The 19,168-nt window shown below is 38.3% G+C and overlaps 1 protein-coding gene across 3 annotated transcripts in view; it reads right to left on the bottom strand.

Moving 5' to 3' along the window:
* The window catches only part of LOC127454898 (disheveled-associated activator of morphogenesis 2-like), a 310,968-nt gene that overhangs the window by 83,166 nt on the left and 208,634 nt on the right, over positions 1–19,168 (bottom strand). For all 3 annotated transcript variants that reach the window (XM_051722409.1, XM_051722410.1, XM_051722411.1), the window contains exon 6: positions 11,876–12,209. In XM_051722409.1, the coding sequence (XP_051578369.1) occupies positions 11,876–12,209 (334 nt within the window). The remainder of the gene's footprint in view (positions 1–11,875; positions 12,210–19,168) is intronic.

Raw genomic sequence — 19,168 nt, 5'->3', positions numbered from 1 at the left:
AAATGATCTGGCACTTTCAATTAATAGGGTACAAAATGGGACTTAAAAGTTTTGGACCCCACTGACTTACATTGTATGGGCAAAAACACCTCATACATTCTTTAAAATATAGTTGTTTGTGTTCCACAGAAGAAAGAAAGTTATAAAAATTTGGGATGGCATGAGGGTACAGCAAATAATTTTTTGGTGAACTATTCCTTTAAAAGCCTGATTTGTGTGATACTGTTATTTTCAGTAAATAAACATATAAAATTAAACATACTGTATTAATGAAATCTTTGGTTCTACTAAAATAAAAATACACCACAATGGGTTGCATATTTAGCCTAAATTAAGCCATCACTCAGTATAGGCTAGCTAGTTTGGCAACAAATATTGGTTTGTAGTTATTAATAAACTTCTATTTCCAACTTTTGTTTTTTTAATTTCTCTTAAAATAGCTGGCATCACAAAGTTTAAATTCATTTATAGGCAGGTTGTGTCTCATTTCATTTATATGTCTCATTTCATTTATAGGCAGGTTATCCTGCAACGGGGTTGTTTGCAAAATATGTTATGCTCATATGCAGAGCATGTGTAAGGCTGGCCACAGACATGAAGTGATAATATTTTAGCATATCGATAGGGAATTGTGAATGCTGCACCGGGGTAATGCTGCTTATAACTGCTGGTCTACGATCAGTTTTCCCACCTCAAATCCAAACCTTAATTATTAGTGAGAAGGGAAAAGCTGACCCTAAATCAGTGGCTGCAGTCGAATTCATCTTACTTTGCTGCATGCATTGGCACTGAGATGACTTTGGTGAAAATTAATTCATCAGATGCATTCCTTGAACTTGCTTTGACTCTGGATTTTAAGGCTAAACACTTTATAGCCTCACCCTGCAACTGCTTCACCCTCTGCCTATGGGAATACTTTTAATATACTTTTATTTCTCAAAAAAATTCTGTCAAAATTATGATACAGTATGATTGTAATTGTTAAAGAAGGACAAGACCAGTAAGTCGGACAGTCCAAAATGTTGTGTGAAAAGGTTAAATGTTGAACAATGTGGAGTAGCTTTAGCTTTTTGTTTAATTGAATCACATTCTGGGGGGTTAACAAATGGTCTATTTATGCTTACATATTTAATAAGTTCACCTAAAAAGCAGCTAAAGACAATAAATGACCAATTCTCCCCACAGCCCTAGTTTAAACAATCAGTGGAAATGGGCGAGATTATTCTCTGGTATTTCGTTGGAAGGGGTTTTAAGTCTGCTAATGGCGCTCATTTTATACACTATATCAACAAACACACAGTAAAGACATATGATTCTTCGACATACTGTATGTTAAATCTGCATTAGATAAGGCCATACATGTGTTGTTTTTCATCTTAGTGTGCTGCAAGTTTAAAATTTCCATGTGGGAAGGTTCTGAAATGCTGATAATAAACCCAAATGCCTAAATATATATATATATATATATATATATATATATATATATATATATATATCACAAACATATATATATATATGTACAGGTACATATATATATATATATATATATATATATATATATATATATATATATATATATATATATATATATATAAAACACGAGCAAGATATGGCCCTACATCAGCACTGCTATGATTCGGGCGCAGGCACGAGGCCGCAGGCCGAGTGCCGTAGGTAATCAGAGCAGTGCTGATTTAGGGCCATATAGCATGACTGCAAGTGTGATATCGCTTATATACAACAGTTCAGTGAACAAGTACATTTTAAAAAATTAGGAAAAACTGAGTACGGTCACAAGCCTCTCAAAAACATCCCTTCAGAACTACTAGTGGGCTGTTTCTAACATGTTGTTGCAGAAACAAGGGTGTGTGTGTGTGTGTGTGTGTGAGAGAGAGAGAGAGAGAGAGAGAGAGAGAGAGAGAGAGAGAGAGATGGAGCATGTGCGATCACCTGTTGATGATGCTGTTGTCTGTTAGTCAGCTTTCTGAAGATAATGTAATTTTGGTGAAATGCATCCTGTTTTCTCAGTGGAAAATTAGCCGTCCTAGCAAGGGTATTCCTCCCTATTTTGCGGTAGCTGGAGCGCAAGAGTCTTTCACTACAGAAACCGCAGTCTCCTCTGCCATTTTGTCCTCTCCAATGTGGAAAGTCTGGTAAGAGGTAAGCGCCTTGAGTTTGTGTAATTAATAAGTCTGTTGTGTCTCTCAGCTGTGATGAGCCTTAATGCTGAAGTTGTTAGTTTAAAGTCATTTACAGCTATTTCCTAGCTTTAATAGTGTAGTAGTAATACAAGCAATCACGGAGTGCTTTTGAATATAAACACTGAATGACGCTGACTCACTTCACGTCACTTAACTGGCACATATTACACACAAAAACGGTCTTTTGTCTCCACCTGCTGGCTAAAATATGTAATGTCACAAAATTAAATGTAAAGAGACAGATGGTTCTTAAGACATCTGCACTGCTCTTACTTAACTTACTTTAGTTTAGAACAGCAGGAACACAAGCGGAGTGATACATACAGTGAAGCGTCGGAGTGCTGATGGTGTAAGACCATCAGTACTCATGGAATGTCTCTCGTCCAATCAGATTCAAGGACCAGAACTGTTGTGTATATATACTGTAAAAACAAAGTAATCACACATGCTCAAGGTGCTTACCTTCTGGAGTTTCCGCATTGGGAGCAGAATTCAGATGTAAACAACATTCATCACGGCAGAGGAGAGAAACGAATGGATGGCTATTTTTTACACAGAGAAAATTATCTTCAGCAAGCTGACTAACACTAAACATGAGGAATAGAGTTAAACAGCTATAGCTTTACAGTTCATCTTTGCTTGGGAGACACGACAGACAAAGGTAATCGCTCAATCACTCTCTCTCTCCCTTTCTCTCAAACACAAAAACATACACACATCCTTGTGTCTCCAATAACATATTAGAAACAGACCAAGCCTCTGTTACTAGTTCTAAAGCGACGTTTTCGAATTAGTAATGGAGGATTGGGCTTATCTTTTGAACTAGCAATGGCAGATCCTGATCTGTGGCTTAAGAAAGTAGTTCCATGCACAAATGCGTTTTTCTATTTATTTATTTATTTTTTATTTTTTTGTGACAGTCCTTAGATTTTCCTCATTGTTTTATTTACTTGTTTGTTGAACTGTTGTATATAAGCAATATCACACTTGAAATCGTGCTGTATGGCCCTAAATCAGCATGGCTGTGATTACCTGGCACTCGGCCTGCGGCTGAATCACAGCCATGTTGATGTAGGGCCAAACAGCACTCTTGTTTGTGTGATATTGCTTAAAGGGGTCATGACATGAGGAATAAAAATTTTCCTTGGTCTTTTTACATAGAGATCATTGTACTATTAAAACATACTGTAAGTTTCAGAGCTGAAAACTTCCTCCTTAATAAAAAAAAGAGCATATATTTAAACCGAGCTGCAAAAATAAACTGATCAAGATGGCGCCGCGGATGGCAGCCACGGTGTGGAACTCTCCAATTGTTGTTTTTGTTTGTTTGTCTTGTGTTTAGTAATCTTTTTCCAATCAGTTTTACCAGGGACGAACTGCTGAACATTCAGCAGCACATACTAGATAATCTTTTCCCGGTTTTTGACTATTCTGACCCTTTGCTGGACATTTTAGTTGGAGGGCAGCTGTGTTGTTTAAGAGACGCAGGTGCGGGAAACGAACCTGCTTGCTGGTCAAGATTTGTCAGCGTGGCTTTTGAACAGCGCTGCAGAGTATTAATCTAGCGAATCTCCACTCTCTTCCTAACAAAACGGATGAACTACTTCTCCTCACTCGTACAAACAAGGACTTTTCAACCTCTGTTGCCTTGTGCTTCACAGAAACCTGGCTGAGTGAAGCCATTCCGAACAGCATGTAAAATCTGCCGGGCTTTCAGCTGTTCAGAGCGGATCGCATCGTGGAGTTAATGGGGAAAATGAGAGCTGGTGGAACATGCTTTTACATCAGTGAAAGTTGTTGTACAGATGTAATAACATTAAAGAAGATGTGCTGTCCTAATTTGGAAGCAATCTTTATTAACTGTAAGTCTTTCTACTCACCACAGGAGTTTTCCTCGTTTATTCTGGTGAGTGTTTATATCCCGCCACATGCGTACGTGAACGCAGCACTGCAACAGCTGGCTGATCACATCACAGACACGGAACAACAATACCCAGACTCAGTTATTATTATTCTTGGGGATTTTAACAAAGCAAACCTCACACGTGAACTGTCCAAATACAAACAGCACATTACATGTTTAACCAGAGACAGAAATATACCGGATAATTGCTACACAACAATAAAGGATGCATATCGCACTGTCCCTAGAGCAGCTTTTGGACTCTCTGATCACTGGTTCATCTTCTTCCAACCTACAGGCAGAAAATAAAATCAGCTAAACCTGTGGTAAAAACTGTAAAGAGATGGACAATTGAAGCAGAGCTTGAACTACAATCCTGCTTTGACTGTACTGATTGGAGTGTTTTTGAGGCTGCAGACACCAGTCTGGATGAGCTCACAGATACTGTGACATCATATATCAGTTTCTGTGAGGATATGTGCATTCCTACTAGGATTTATGTAACATACAACAACGACAAACCATGTCGAAAACATGTTTTCAGCTAACGACCCTGCATCAGTGTGGAGTGGCCTGAAACAGGACTTCTACCCCAACACTGTAGTGGACCAACAACTGGCTGATGACCTGAATGTGTTCTACTGTAGATTTGAAAGGCCCAATCTCACACCTCACATCCGCTCTGACCTTCACTTCACACAAACATCAACACCTCCTGCAACCCCCCTCCTCCCCTCTCCTGCTACTCAACCTGCACTTAAGATCTGTGAAGAGGAGGTGTGCCGTGACTTCTGAAAACAAAAGACAAGGAAAGCACAGGGCCCAGATGGTTTTTCACCCACTTTGTCTAAGATCCTGTGCTAACCAGCTGGCCCCATCTTCACGCTGATCTCCAATAGATCACTGGATCTGTGTGAAGTCCCATGCTGCTTCAAACACTCAATCATCATTCATGTCCCAAAGAAACCCAAAATCACAGGACTTAATGACTACAGACCCGTCACTCTGACATCTGTGGTCATGAAATCATTTGAGTGACTGGTGTTGGCACACCTGAAGGACATCACTGGACCCTTTCTAGATCCCCTTCAATTTGCTTATTGAGCAAACAGGTCTGTGGATAATGCAGTCAACATGGGATTGCATCATATCCTGCAACATCTGGACAGACCAGGGACATATGCAAGGATCCTTTTTGTGGACTTCAGTTTGGCTTTCAACACCATCATCCCAGCTATCCTCCAGACTAAATTACACCAACTTTCTGCTCCCACATCTATCTGTCAGTGGATCACCTGCTTTCTGACGGACAGGCAGCAGCTAGTAAGACAGGGGAAATTCACTTCCAGCACATGTACAATCCTCCCAGAGATGTGTGCTCTCCCCACTACTCTTCTCCCTGTACACAAATTACTGCATCGACAAGGACCCCTCTGTCAAGCTCCTGAAGTTTGCAGATGACACTAATTTCATCGACCTCATCCAAGATGACAATGAGTCTGTATACAGAAGGGAGGTTGAACGGCTGGCTCACTGGTAAAGTCAAAACAACCTGGAACTGAACATGCTCAAAATGGTGGAGATGATTGTGGACTTTAAGAGGAACACCCCAACATTGACCCCCCTCACCATTCTAAACAGCACTGTGGCAGCAGTGGAGTCATTCAGGTTCCTGGGCACTACCTTCTCACAGGACCTGAATTGGGAGACCCACATTGACTCCATTGTGAAAAAGGCCCAGCAGAGTTTGTACTTCCTTCACCAGTTGGGGAAGTTCAACCTGCCACAGGCGCTGCTGATACAGTTCTACTCAGCAGTCATTGAGTCTGTCCTCTGCACTCCAGTAACTGTCTGGTTTGGTGCAGCTACGAAATCGGATATCAGAAGACTACAAAGGACAGTTCAGACTGCGGTTGCCCCCTGCCCTCTCTTCAAGAACTGAACACTTCCAGAGTGAGGAAAATGGCTTGAAAAATCACTCTGGACCCCACTCACCCAGTCCACTTCCTTTTCTGTTGCCTTCTGGCAGGCACTACAGAGCACTGAGGACCAGAACCGCCAGGCACAGGAACAGTTTTTTCCCTCAGGCTATCCATCTCATGAACAGTTAAAACTGCCCCATTGAGCAATAATTAATGTGCAATATACAGCTTAGTCTATTTATATTTATCCAACATACCAAACCTCTTCTGCCTTTACGTTTTTGAAACACTTGACCGAAATGTTTCTCATGAAAATCTCATTAAAAATCTTTTGATCTGAAGGCGTATGCTTAAATGTTTGAAATTAGTTTTGTAGACAAAAATATAATTGTGCCACCATATTAATTTATTTCATTATAATTCTAAAATTTACTAAAAAACAAAAAACAAAAACAAAAAACGTTTTTTTAAATTGATGACTTGGACCAAATAATAAAGAAAAGCAGCCAATAAGTGCCCAGCATATAGATGGGAACTCCTTCAATACTGTTTAAAAAGTATACCAGGGTGATACCTCAAGAAGTTGGTTGAGAAAATGTCAAGAGTACATTTCTGAAAATTCTAGGCAATGGGTGAGTACTTTGAAGATGCTAAAATATAACACAGTTTTGATTTATTTTGGATTTTGTTTAGTCACAACATAATTCCCATAGTTCCATTTATGTTATTCCATAGTTTTAATGACTTTACTATTATTCTAAAATGTGAAGAAAAAAAAATTATAATAAAGAATGAGTAAGTGTTTCAAAACTTTTGACCGGTAGTGTGTGTGTGTATATATATATATATATATATATATATATTGTCCTATTGTGTATCTATATATACTTTATTTTCTATTCACTTTTTATTTTTATTCTATTTTTTTTTATTATTATTATTATCTCTGTCTTGTTACTTTATTGTTTGTGCACTTGAAGCTTCTGTCACCAAGACAAATTCCTTGTATGTGTAAGCATACTTGGCAATAAAGCTCATTCTGATTCTGATTCTGAAAATGGCTTATTTGGAATTTGTGGAACTGTGACGTCACAAGTACCAAATATATCCAAATACATTCAGCAAGACATCAATGCCTATTTTTCGATATTGCAACCTTGGCCCAACCCACTGGTGCTCAGAGTCAGTCATTCATCCAAAGTAGATTTACACAGGACACCTTCATGTGCATATCTGGATTTAAACGTTTTTCTACATAAACGTGCACGGCTTTGACTGTTATCATACATCTCACGCTGCTTTTAAAGGTTATATCCCTAAAATGGACACCCCCATTGTGTTTCATTCAGCTGCACTCCAGTGGCGATTTTAGGGGGTGGCCTGTGGTGGCCTGGGCCACCCCTGAAATCTCATTGGCCACCCCAGAACTGATTGGTAGTTCATCATGTTCATCAACACAAGAACGAAGAACCAATAGAAACACCTGTCAATCAAAGATGACATTTCAGGTCATTTGTTGATTTAGAGCCACACTGACCCAGGGTCAGTTTTATATTTCTGACCATTATAGTAGTGGTGGGACTGAAGCTGTGTGAGCTGATCTTTGATCAGTGGGGGGAGGGGCAGGCCGCGGGTGGCCAGGCAGGTGCCGCAGGTCGCGGGCAGCGGGCACCAGGTCTGGAGTATAATGGTCAGTCAGAAGCACGAAGCTGACACGAGCTAGCGTCTACCTCCAACTTCCAATGAGTTGACGACGTCGATTTGTGGTCAAAAAGAAAGCTGTTATTTGAGAGGTATGTTCATCTAATCTAACGTTTAATTTATCCTGAATTTCCATGTGAATGTGAAAACATTTTTTCATTGTTACAGTAGCTAGGTTAAAGAGTAAGCTAGACCCTGCACCACATTCAGCATGTTATCTTTATATTGACATGAAATATGAAATGCCATGTTTTCTGATTTAATGATGGAGGTGTGTAAAGCATTTTACAGGTGTATATGTTCAATAGCTAAAGTTATATATATGACTAACCTGTGTGTGAAATGGAAGGGTTTGTGCTGTGACTGTACTTTAAATCTTTACATGAGTTATTTATGAGCTCTTTATGTGTATTATTGGTCAGTCAGACCAATAAAATCTTCAAAGTTTTTATACCTTATTTGACATTTTAAATATGCAGAGGCAGGGCAAATTGCACTTAAATGCCGCAAATGATTTGACTAACTATTTTATTTGGTAATATTCAAAGTAATTGAAGCTATCAGAACATGTGGAAAATAAACCTGAGTAGACACTGTAAATAGAGTTTTGTTTTTTACTGTATTCAGAGCTCAATCTGCAATTTTGGGGTTTCCAGACAGACACCTATAAGCCCTTGTAGCCAATTTCACACACTAATTTGTACCCAGTTTAACAATATTTCTGCTGGACAGTGCAGTTATAGCTAATAAATGAATGAATAATTGATTGAATTGCACCTCAATCAGTTATCACCTGTACTTGTATCTTGTTATGATTATACACTATACCTGATGTTATACGCAGATTAATTCTCTACAATGAGAATAGCTCTTAAAAATGTGTAACTGACTTTTCCTAAACAATTACTGATTTAAAAATGGATGTTATGTTAAAATAACCAGAGATTCCCAGAAACTGTAATAGGTTGAAATAGAACAGGAATAGAAAACTGTCAAATGTCAAAACAACAGTCTGATATTGAATACAAACAATTCAGTGAATGCTAACATGAGTTTAAGAATTCATTTATTCTACATGTGTAGATGTTGAAGTAAAGCAATGCGATATTTACACATTTTGATCATGTGCCATTCATAAAGGTTCTCCCGTTATCGCCACCCCACACTAGGTCTGTGCCCCATCTTGGCCACCCCAGTAAAAATGTCCTGGATACGCCACTGCTGCACTCACATGATGTTGTACTGTTTTGAATGCGTCCTGGACCATTTTTGAACCCATCTGTGCTATTTTTAATTGGTCTTTTGTAAACATGCACTTGTTGGATGTCTTTGATCATTTTGATGCGTTTCTGGCGATGTGCGCCGTGTTTTAAGAGCGGTACAAGTGGTACTTTTAAAATCGCGTCTCTTTCTGCTGCTGCCACTTACTTGGTGAAACACATGCAGTCCTGTGTGTAAACAAACACGGAAGACGTGAGAAGCGAAGACCAGCATCTCTGCTTTGGCCTGCTGAAGCACCCAACATCATGGATTGTATTACAGTCACAACATGATTCAAGCAAATTCATAAGTAAAACAATTTATTCATGAATAATTCCTAATATTTTGTGGTTCTGCTTGAGTGAACAGTTTAATATATTATAGTATAGTGTTGGGTGTATATTATGTGTTAACCCTGAAGTGTAGTGTGGAGTTTGTTCATTTCCTTTAGATTGCATTTCAAATATAGCTGTACTGGGAGGGCTTCATGATGTTAGCCAATCACAACAGTGAAGTCTTAAAGGGCCAGATAGCTTTTCAGACAGAGGGCCAGAGACAGGGTGGAAATGTACAGTGGTGTGAAAAAGTGTTTGCCCCCTTCCTGATTTCTTATTTTTTTGCATGTTTGTCACACTTAAATGTTTCAGATAATCAAACAAGTTTAAATATCAATCAAAGATAACACAAGTAAACACAAAATGCAGTTTTTAAATGAAGGTTGTTATTATTAAGGGAAAACAAAATCCAAACCTACATGGCCCTGTGTGAAAAAGTGATTGCCCCCTAAACCTAATAACTGGTTGGGCCACCCTTAGCAGCAACAACTGCAATCAAGCGTTTGCGATAACTTGCAATGAGTCTTTTACAGCGCTGTGAAGGAATTTTGGCCCACTCATCTTTGCAGAGTTGTTGTAATTCAGCCACATTGGAGGGTTTTCGAGCATGAACTGCCTTTTTAAGGTCATGCCACAGCATCTCAATAGGATTCAGGTCAGGACTTTGACTAGGCCACTCCAAAGTCTTCATTTGTTTTTCTTCAGCCATTCAGAGGTGGACTTGCTGGTGTGTTTTGGATCATTGTCCTGCTGCAGAACCCAAGTCCTCTTCAGCTTGAGGTCACGAACAGATGGCCGGACATTTTCCTTCAGGATTTTTTGGTAGACAGCAGAATTCATGGTTCCATTTATCACAGCAAGTCTTCCAGGTCCTGAAGCAGCAAAACAGCCCCAGACCATCACACTACCACCACCATATTTTACTTTTGGTATGATGTTCTTTTTCTGAAATGCGGTGTTACTTTTACGCCAGATGTAATGGGACACACACCTTCCAAAAAGTTCAACTTTTGTCTCGTCAGTCCACAGAGTATTTTCCCAAAAGTCTTGGGGATCATCAAGATGTTTTCTGGCAAAAATGAGACGAGACTTAATGTTCTTTTTGTTCAGCAGTGGTTTTCGTCTTGGAACTCTGCCATGCAGGCCATTTTTGCCCAGTCTCTTTCTTATGGTGGAGTCATGAACACTGACCTTAACTGAGGCAAGTGAGGCCTGCAGTTCTTTGGATGTTGTTGTGGGGTCTTTTGTGACCTCTTGGATGAGTTGTCGCTGCGCTCTTGGGGTAATTTTGGTTGGCCGGCCATTCCTGGGAAGGTTCACCACTGTTCCATGTTTTCGCCATTTGTGGATAATGGATCTCACTGTGGTTCTCTGGAGTCCCAAAGCTTTATAAATGGCTTTATAACCTTTTCCAGACTGATAGATCTCAATTACTTTCTTTCTCATTTGTTCTTGAATTTCTTTGGATCTCGGCATGATGTCTAGCTTTTGAAGATCTTTTGGTCTACTTCACTTTGTCAGGCAGGTCCTATTTAAGTGATTTCTTGATTGAGAACAGGTGTGGCAGTAATCAGGCCTGGGTGTGGCTAGAGAAATTGAACTCAGGTGTGATAAACCACAGTTAAATTATGTTTTAACAGGTGGGGCAAACACTTTTTCACACAGGGCCATGTAGGTTTGGATTTTGTTTTCCCTTAATAATAACAACCTTAATTTAAAAACTGCATTTTGTGTTTACTTGTGTTATCTTTGACTAATATTTAAACTTGTTTGATGATCTGAAACATTTAAGTGTGACAAACATGCAAAAAAATAAGAAATCAGGAAGGGGCAAACACTTTTTCACACCACTGTATTATATATGACTAAATGATGACTGTTGTGGTGCAAATAAATTAAACTAAAATTATAAGTGGACCTCAGGGAAGATAATAAAATAATTAAAAAAAAGTGTATGTCCCCTGACCCCTTTAAAAACATTTAATAAATATCACCCCAGCTGCATTTATTTTATAATAAGCAGTCCCAATAAATGTATGCCTTAGAATAAATTAAAATACCTCAAGCCAAGTCATTTTGTTATTTCTTATACAAATATGGTTTTATATAATCCATTTAACTTCTAGTTTCTTATTTATTTTCTTTCTTTCTTTACTTATTTATTTGTCTATCTATTTTGTGTGCTGTTTTAATTTAATGTGTGTTCATGTGAACTCAGTCTGTAATGAGACATATTCTCACAGATAATTGACTGTTTGTTGCATTGATAAAAGTTTACCACGTTGCTACATACCTTGGCAACCACAGACAGCCTACAGTCAGGATAACAAACTGTATTACATGGCAGAAGAATTTATATTAAGATAATTAAATGTAACTATTGAACAGTTTTGTCATATTACTGTTGCGGCCATTTCATAAAGGCAGAACATTAATTACACTATCTATCACACAAAGAACATGATCCACTAAATTTTCTGGATTTTGTGCTTCAATTATATTTTATGCATGTTCTATCTTTTTTTACAAACCTAACAGGAAAAGCAGTGTTACCTGGAAGCGTGCGTGCTCAGCAGCGTACTTCTGGTAGTGAGCCATTGCTTGTAGTACTTTTTTATGCCCGTCTGGCACCAGGCAAACAGCGCCCAGGATCTCCAGCACGGCCACCTTAGTCTTGATATTGTCCTGATGGAGGCTCTGGGAGATTGTGTTGATGCTTTGGGGGTGGGCAAGCACATGGGCACGGCCCTGGGAGTTGTTCATCAAGGCTTTGATGCAGCCAATGATGGAAGTGTGTATGAGGCTCTCTGAGGTCTCGTAGTCCATGCTTTTCAGGAAGTTTAGAAGACAGGTCAAGCCGCCCAGCTCGATGAAGTGTGTCACAAACCTAAAAGGAGCCCCACAAAGAGCTAGTAAGGTTTATTGTAACAATTGTCTCACATTTGTCAATCTGACAGCCTAAACTACCACAGTAAGTTCCATTTTGATTCATGGTGTGATCTCTGAGAATATTTAACTTAAACTATGCAAGACCCTTTAAGATCTCATAGGCCAACCAATGTCATATAAGATCCCAATGTCTTTGTCTTAGACCCCAAATGAGCAAGCCAAAAGCAACTGTGGCAAGGAACAAAAATTCTTAGATGTTTAGTTATTGGAGAAAAAAATCTAGGAGAAACCAGGCTCAACTGGGGGAGCCAGTTCTCCTCTCACTACACAGCATGAACATAAAGTCAATATACAATATACAGTAAGTAAAATAATGTGTTTTTAATAAATATACCCTTAAAGGGATCGTTCACCCCAAAATAAAAATTCTCATCATTTACTCACCCTTATGCCATCCCAGATGTGTATGACTTTCTTTCTTCTGCTGAAGACAAATTAAGATTTTTAGAAGAATATTTCAGCTCTGTACAGCCATACAATGCAAAAGAATGGTGGCCAGACCTTTGAAGCTCCAAAAATCACAAAAAGGCAGCATAAAAGTAATACATATGACTCCAGTGGTTAAATACATATCTTCTGAAGCAATATGATAGGTGAGGGTGAGAAACAGATCAATATTTAAGTAATTTTTTTACTCTAAATCTCCACATTCACTTTCACACGTGAATGTGAAACTAAACAGGCACCACATGTTACTTTCAGATGTGAAAATGGAGATTTAGAGTAAAAAAATACTTAAATATTTATATGTTTCTCACCCAAACCTATCATATTACTTCTGTTTTAAGCACTGGAGTCATATGGATTACTTATATGTTTCCTTTATGTGATTTTTGGAGCTTTAAATGTCTGGCCACTATTCACCTGTCCACATTGTATGGACCTACAGAGTCGAGGTATCCTTCTAAAAATCTTTGTTTGTGTTCTGCTGAAGAAAAAAAGTCATACACATCTTGGATGGCATGAGGTGAGTAAATGATAAGAGAATTTTCATTTTTTGTTCAACTATCCATCTATTATTTAAATATATCACATATTAAGCACCATTGGGGTAGTGGAGGAGCTGGGACTGGTGAAACAAACTAAAGTGACTAGACATTATGTTGAGAAGGGGTAATTTTAGGTCGCAGGCCCGTTTGGACTAAATGTCACCTTATGTGGGCAGAATTATTTTTGTTAGACCTTGGTGTTCCCATAGAGAGTGCATGCACAGTACATGTTCTACTGGAGTGCTAAATCAACTTGATACTGCTTTAATAATGAATATTGGGGTAAAACAAAAGGGAGCACACACTCATTGATTTTGGCTCTTTAGTTGTAATAAGTCGTCTGAAACAGAACAATAACACAAAGTAAGGCCTAAATAAAAATAAACTCTAGAGATAATTTTAATTATTAAAAAATAAATAAATAAATAAACTTTTTACCTATAATAATTTTCTTGCATCTTTCCATGTTGTCATTATTGCCATGAATGGGAAAAATGTACTGGATTGCCCTGTGACAGTATCCCTCACTGATCCAGTTTCAGATTAGAAGTATGAATTTGCGGGTATGTTGGAGGCCGCAAGTGCCTAATGCCATGTGGGAGGACTGAACTCCACTGGCTCCATTGGCAACACTGTTGTTAATGTTTGACAATGACAGTGACAAACTATGGAAATAGACTAATCTTGACATTCAAGGTGTGAGTTGCTATCATTAAACAATCACTGTAATATATACACAGGCCCATTGATTCGTTCCACTCGGGACATTTTAAAATATTCTCTAAAGGAAGGATTCTACATACTGTAAATGTATAACATTTAAAACCAATATTTAAGTCATCACTCACTAATAATCATCTCTTCTCCAAAGATCTGCAATCTTATTCATGATTATTTCAGTTTGAGTATGTGGGATGAAGAATGTGATGTGAGAGCTGCAGTGGAAGATTTTCTGTAAAAAAACAACCAACATTTCGGTCTGTTCCTTACACAAAGCTATAATATGGCTTCGGAAGACTCAGAATACAGAGTGTATGGTCATATGGACTACTTTAATGGTTCTGATATAGTGTTTGTGGTCCTTTTTTGGAGCTTGACAGACATGGTACTATTATAAACTGATACTGTATGTAAAAGAGTTGCTTGGGGGTTCTGTTAATGAAAATGTTTTAATGAACATTTGTGTCATTAATATTTTTATTATATAAGAATGGATTTCTAAAAGCAACAAGGCACTCTAGGCTGTGCTACATCATTAATACTGTTCCCAACAATGCCTTCTAGCATGACTATGTTATAATATAGAAAAGCCTGTTGTACCTATGGCTAACATTCAGTCTTGGTCGAATTTAAATGATCTTACAGAGTTCCATTTTACAGATTACAGTACTTGGTAGAGTAATAGTCTTTAAAACATCGCTTGCCAAAACTTTCTGATCTGCAGTAGTCTTGGCAGAGACAATAAGTCCTGTTGGCTTCAAGTTCAGAAAAGACTCAGCTGCATACATATATAACAGCTGTATGTTCAGTCAACCATGAATCTAACCCCAAATTAATCATGTTGTGCTAAACGCAGTACTCATTAACCAGGCTAAATAAAGTTTTTAACCTCTATTCAGGAGTGGTAATCAAATGGCCCAATGTTTACACTTAGAGGTTTTTTCTTTTTTTTTTTTTTAAACAGAGTGGACATCACCATAGGCAACACTCTGCCTTCTATTAACAGAATTTTCCTCCAGTCCCATTCTTGCTCCTTACATGGCCCATATTTCATGTTAACCAAACACCAGGGTACAACACAAGGGTTCTTCTAATTAGACAGGTAAGCTTATTTTAGGGAGCAGTGGTGGCTCAGCGGTTAAGGCTCTAGATTACTGATAAGAAGGTTGGGGGTTCAAGCCCCAGCACTGCCAAGATGGGCCCTTGACCCTATCTGCTCCAGTCTGTATCATGACTGACCCTGCACTCTGACCCCAGCTTAGCTGTGTAGGGTCTTGGCCCACTTAAAATGGCAGCAGAGACTGCATGGCCCTTTGTTCTATGATCAAAAGGAGAGACATTGAGCTCAGTTTCCCAAGATCCTTCACAAATTCATAACTGGATGTGAAGTCCTGCCCATGGACCCAGTCTCAAACATGGTTGAGCAGCCTATGACTGATGACATCATCTTGTCAACAAAACCTGCAGACAGATGAAGTTTGGCCTCTCTGTGCTAAGCTCTGCCTGGCTGTTAAGGGACAGTGATTTGTACTGTGCATGTACTGAAGGAGTTTTCCCTCCGTTTGGACTGAGAACAAAGAGACCATGTTTTTCTAACCTCACCATTGGGCCACGTAAGATTAACTTAGCTTTGTTCAAGTCTTATAGTATACTTATATCAACCAGTTCAGTTTCACTGTAAAGCAACAGTGAATTTATTTTGAAAAACGGAAAGGCGACCAGTTTCCTTTCTCCCTCTTTTTCATTCAACGTTGACTACTTTCTGCATTCTTCTCCATCGCTGGATCCGAAGAATAAAGCAGAGACGCGTCTTTTCGCTGACGAGCGTAAGACAAGGAACCATCCAGACCGTTTCTTCTGACCGCTCAATGCAACAGGAATTCCAACGGACAACCCTACTGAAATCACACAGGATTTCCCAAGTAAGGCTTGATATCTGGGCAGATTTAGTTTAGAAACTGTGATTTTTCTTGTGAATCTAAATCATATTTTTGATTCTAAATGCTGATGTTTTGAGTATATTTGTATGTTAAACTCTGCTCGCTGCTTCGAGTTGGGAGATTTGTATTTAGTTTTCTTTTGGGGTTATGTTTGTTTTGTTGAGTGATTTGAACTAGTAATTCAGTCCTGCTGTTACGAGCGGTTACCCTTAACTAAACTGCATGCATTTTTCCTCTCTCTCTCGCTCTCATTCTCTCTCTCTCACTGATATTCATTGAGTGAGCGGCGCCTCGGTTTGTGTTCGACTCAGGCTGGTGAACCAAATTCTCCCGCCTGTTTCGTCAGTTCCTTTGTGTGTCCGCTCATTTCCACCCGCACGTGGTATCAGCTCCATTTTGGATTTAACCCTCCATTTTGAACCTGATCCTCCATTTTGATTCATTTGTTACCACACATGGACACACACACACACTAGCATATAGCTCCACTGTTTGTTTAGGATTTCCTTGATTTATTTTTGGATTATATTCGGATAGTATTGGCTGTGTTCACTGGCTGGTGAACCAAATTCTCCCGCCTGTTTCGTCAGTTCCTTTGTGTGTCCGCTCATTTCCACCCGCATGTGGTATCAGCTCCATTTTGGATTTAACCCTCCATTTTGAACCTGATCCTCCATTTTGATTCCTTTGTTACCACACCTGGACACACACACGCACACTAACATATAGCTCCACTGTTAGTTTAGGATTTCCTTGATTTTATTTTTGGATTATATTCGGATAGTATTGGCTGTGTTCACTACTGCTTGATTATAATAAATCTTGTTATATTATAATAAGTACTCCTGTTTGTTTTTTTGTTTGAATATTGTGTTGAAGCCAACCTCTGCCACATGAAGATCTCCCAAGTTACCTCAGAGTACTATTATGTTATTGGTGTTAGAAACTAACTGTAACTAGATTACTATTAGATTTGTATACCAATAATTTAACTAGTTTTTCCCTTTTTTGATTATTTTGATTAACAATTGAGATACTCAACCTACAGGGTAGATTTTGTTTTATGAGACTCAATCAGTAACTTGCTATCATTTTTCACTTTTCAAAGAGTGGTGCCCCGAGAATAGAGTTTAATGAATTAAATTATATTTAGTTATTTAATTGTTATTTGATTATTCCATAATTAATAACAATTAATTATTGATTATTTCTGATAGTAAAATTGATTTAAACAACCAGTAGCACCTACAGCTGGGATATGTGAATAAAAGAATTTCACAGTATATGTGCAAATGTGTGATAAATAATAAAATTATAAATTATAAGCTTACAACTGCAAAGCATGTGAAATATAGTGCCATAAGGATCGATCTTTGTAATTTTAACTAACTTGCCTGCTAACGCTGACGAACTGCAAGCTACCTTGTTTGTAACTTTCAAATAATTTCAACGATCTTCTCTTTATACTAAAAGTCAGGTATACAGGATAAATTTAAGCAAATACGCTAGTTTCTTATTCGTAGTACAACATATGACCTAAAAAACATAAAATAGTGCAACAGTAAACTGGTAGAGTTCGGTAGTATGTAGCTGTGTGTGTGTGTATCAGTATGCTATGTTAGCTGATAAGTAGTTTTAATTTAGTCTCAAAGTTTGAAGTAAAACAATCATAACTGTGTAATTTTAATCATACTATCTCATCTGTCAGCATGATGCCAGTGGATCACGTTCAGCCTCTTTGTACGTTACATCATTGTTTTGGTCGATGCATGCTTGCTCAAATGGAGTCCCTATGGAGTGTGTGCACGAGTGTGAGCACGAGCAACAGTTAGCTGGCTGCAGTTCATTTAATGGCCACAGGTGTCATTAATAACAAGGGTTTCTGAATCTTACATACTGTACCTTTAAGTTGACAACACTGCGTGGACCACAAGAGAATACAGATGCCTACATGTGTGGATACATTATGCTTAAAAAGACTTAATAGCCCAATATTAATAATATTTTTTTCAGAATTTTTATTTTTATATGTTGTTTTAGTAAACTGTGAGAGACATGATGTGGGTGACTTGACTTAATGAAGTTCTTAACCACAAAGAAACCGTGATGCGAACACCATCTTGGCTGCACAAATGGCGCGTGCGATTTTACCAGTTGTCAGGTCCTGTGCCGTGCGAAACTGCCTTGTAGTTTCTAGTACATTGGCTACACACCTGTCTTTATGTGCTTGTCATGCCAGCCACCTCAGTATGTTATACAGCAGTCTCCGTAGTAACATTCAAGTGTATTGGTTGACTGAGTGTACCACTCTGCAGGTGTGTTTGCTCAACACGGTGAAACAAACTATGGCTATGTCTACAACATCAGGGGGTGCTACAACTGCTTGCAGACAGCGTGTCCATTTATTTATGTTTCGTTATTTTTATTTATTTTGTTCATTGCATCACAAATCAAATGTCATGGACTTGGCTGGGCTCAGAAAAAAATCCCGAGTCCCAAAGGCTCGAGTCTGAGTCAAGTCTGAGAAAAATGCATCCGAGTCAGTGACAAGTCCAAGTCCATTAAAACTGAACTTGAGTACCCCAACTCTAAATTTCAGCACCTTATAACTCGTATTGGGAATGGCCGAGGGTTATGTAAATTACTATACACAAGCAGGGTACATACACAAAGCCGCATATCACATTTTGTGACATCTATCCTAACCCTAACCTAACCTAACCCTAACCCACCATGGTGGCGCTATAATTAGCTAATTCTTGTTTTTGCTACTATCTCTGGAACTGTATAGGCTACAATAAAAATGTTTAGCTTCTCTGAATCCACCAGTGCCCCCCAAATCATATGGCCACTTGAATGTTCATTTCTGCAAAAAAAGTTTTCTCCAGTTTCGATTTATTCGAAAAACATAACTTTAGAAAATCCTAATTGTGCAACTATGCTCCAAGCAGCTGAATTAACTCCAGAACTGTAAAGGATGAAAATATATTTTTTTATTTCTGTGTATCCATCAGTGCCTCCAAATCATGTGGTCACATGAATTTACATTTCTGCAAAAAATAAATAAATAAATAAATTTCAACAATTTTATTTTTTTAAAAACCTACTTTTTCAAACTCATCTTAGGCTGTTTGGCCAATTCACTTTTGTATACATTATCTACAGATATTCCTGACAAAACTTTATCAAAATAATTTTGATATGGTAAATCATACAGAAGATATTAGCCGATAGTTTTTGAGTATGGC

The sequence above is a fragment of the Myxocyprinus asiaticus genome, chromosome 17 (genome assembly GCF_019703515.2).
Source record: "Myxocyprinus asiaticus isolate MX2 ecotype Aquarium Trade chromosome 17, UBuf_Myxa_2, whole genome shotgun sequence".
NCBI lineage: Eukaryota > Metazoa > Chordata > Actinopteri > Cypriniformes > Catostomidae > Myxocyprinus > Myxocyprinus asiaticus.
This window is presented reverse-complemented; position numbering and strand designations above follow the sequence as displayed.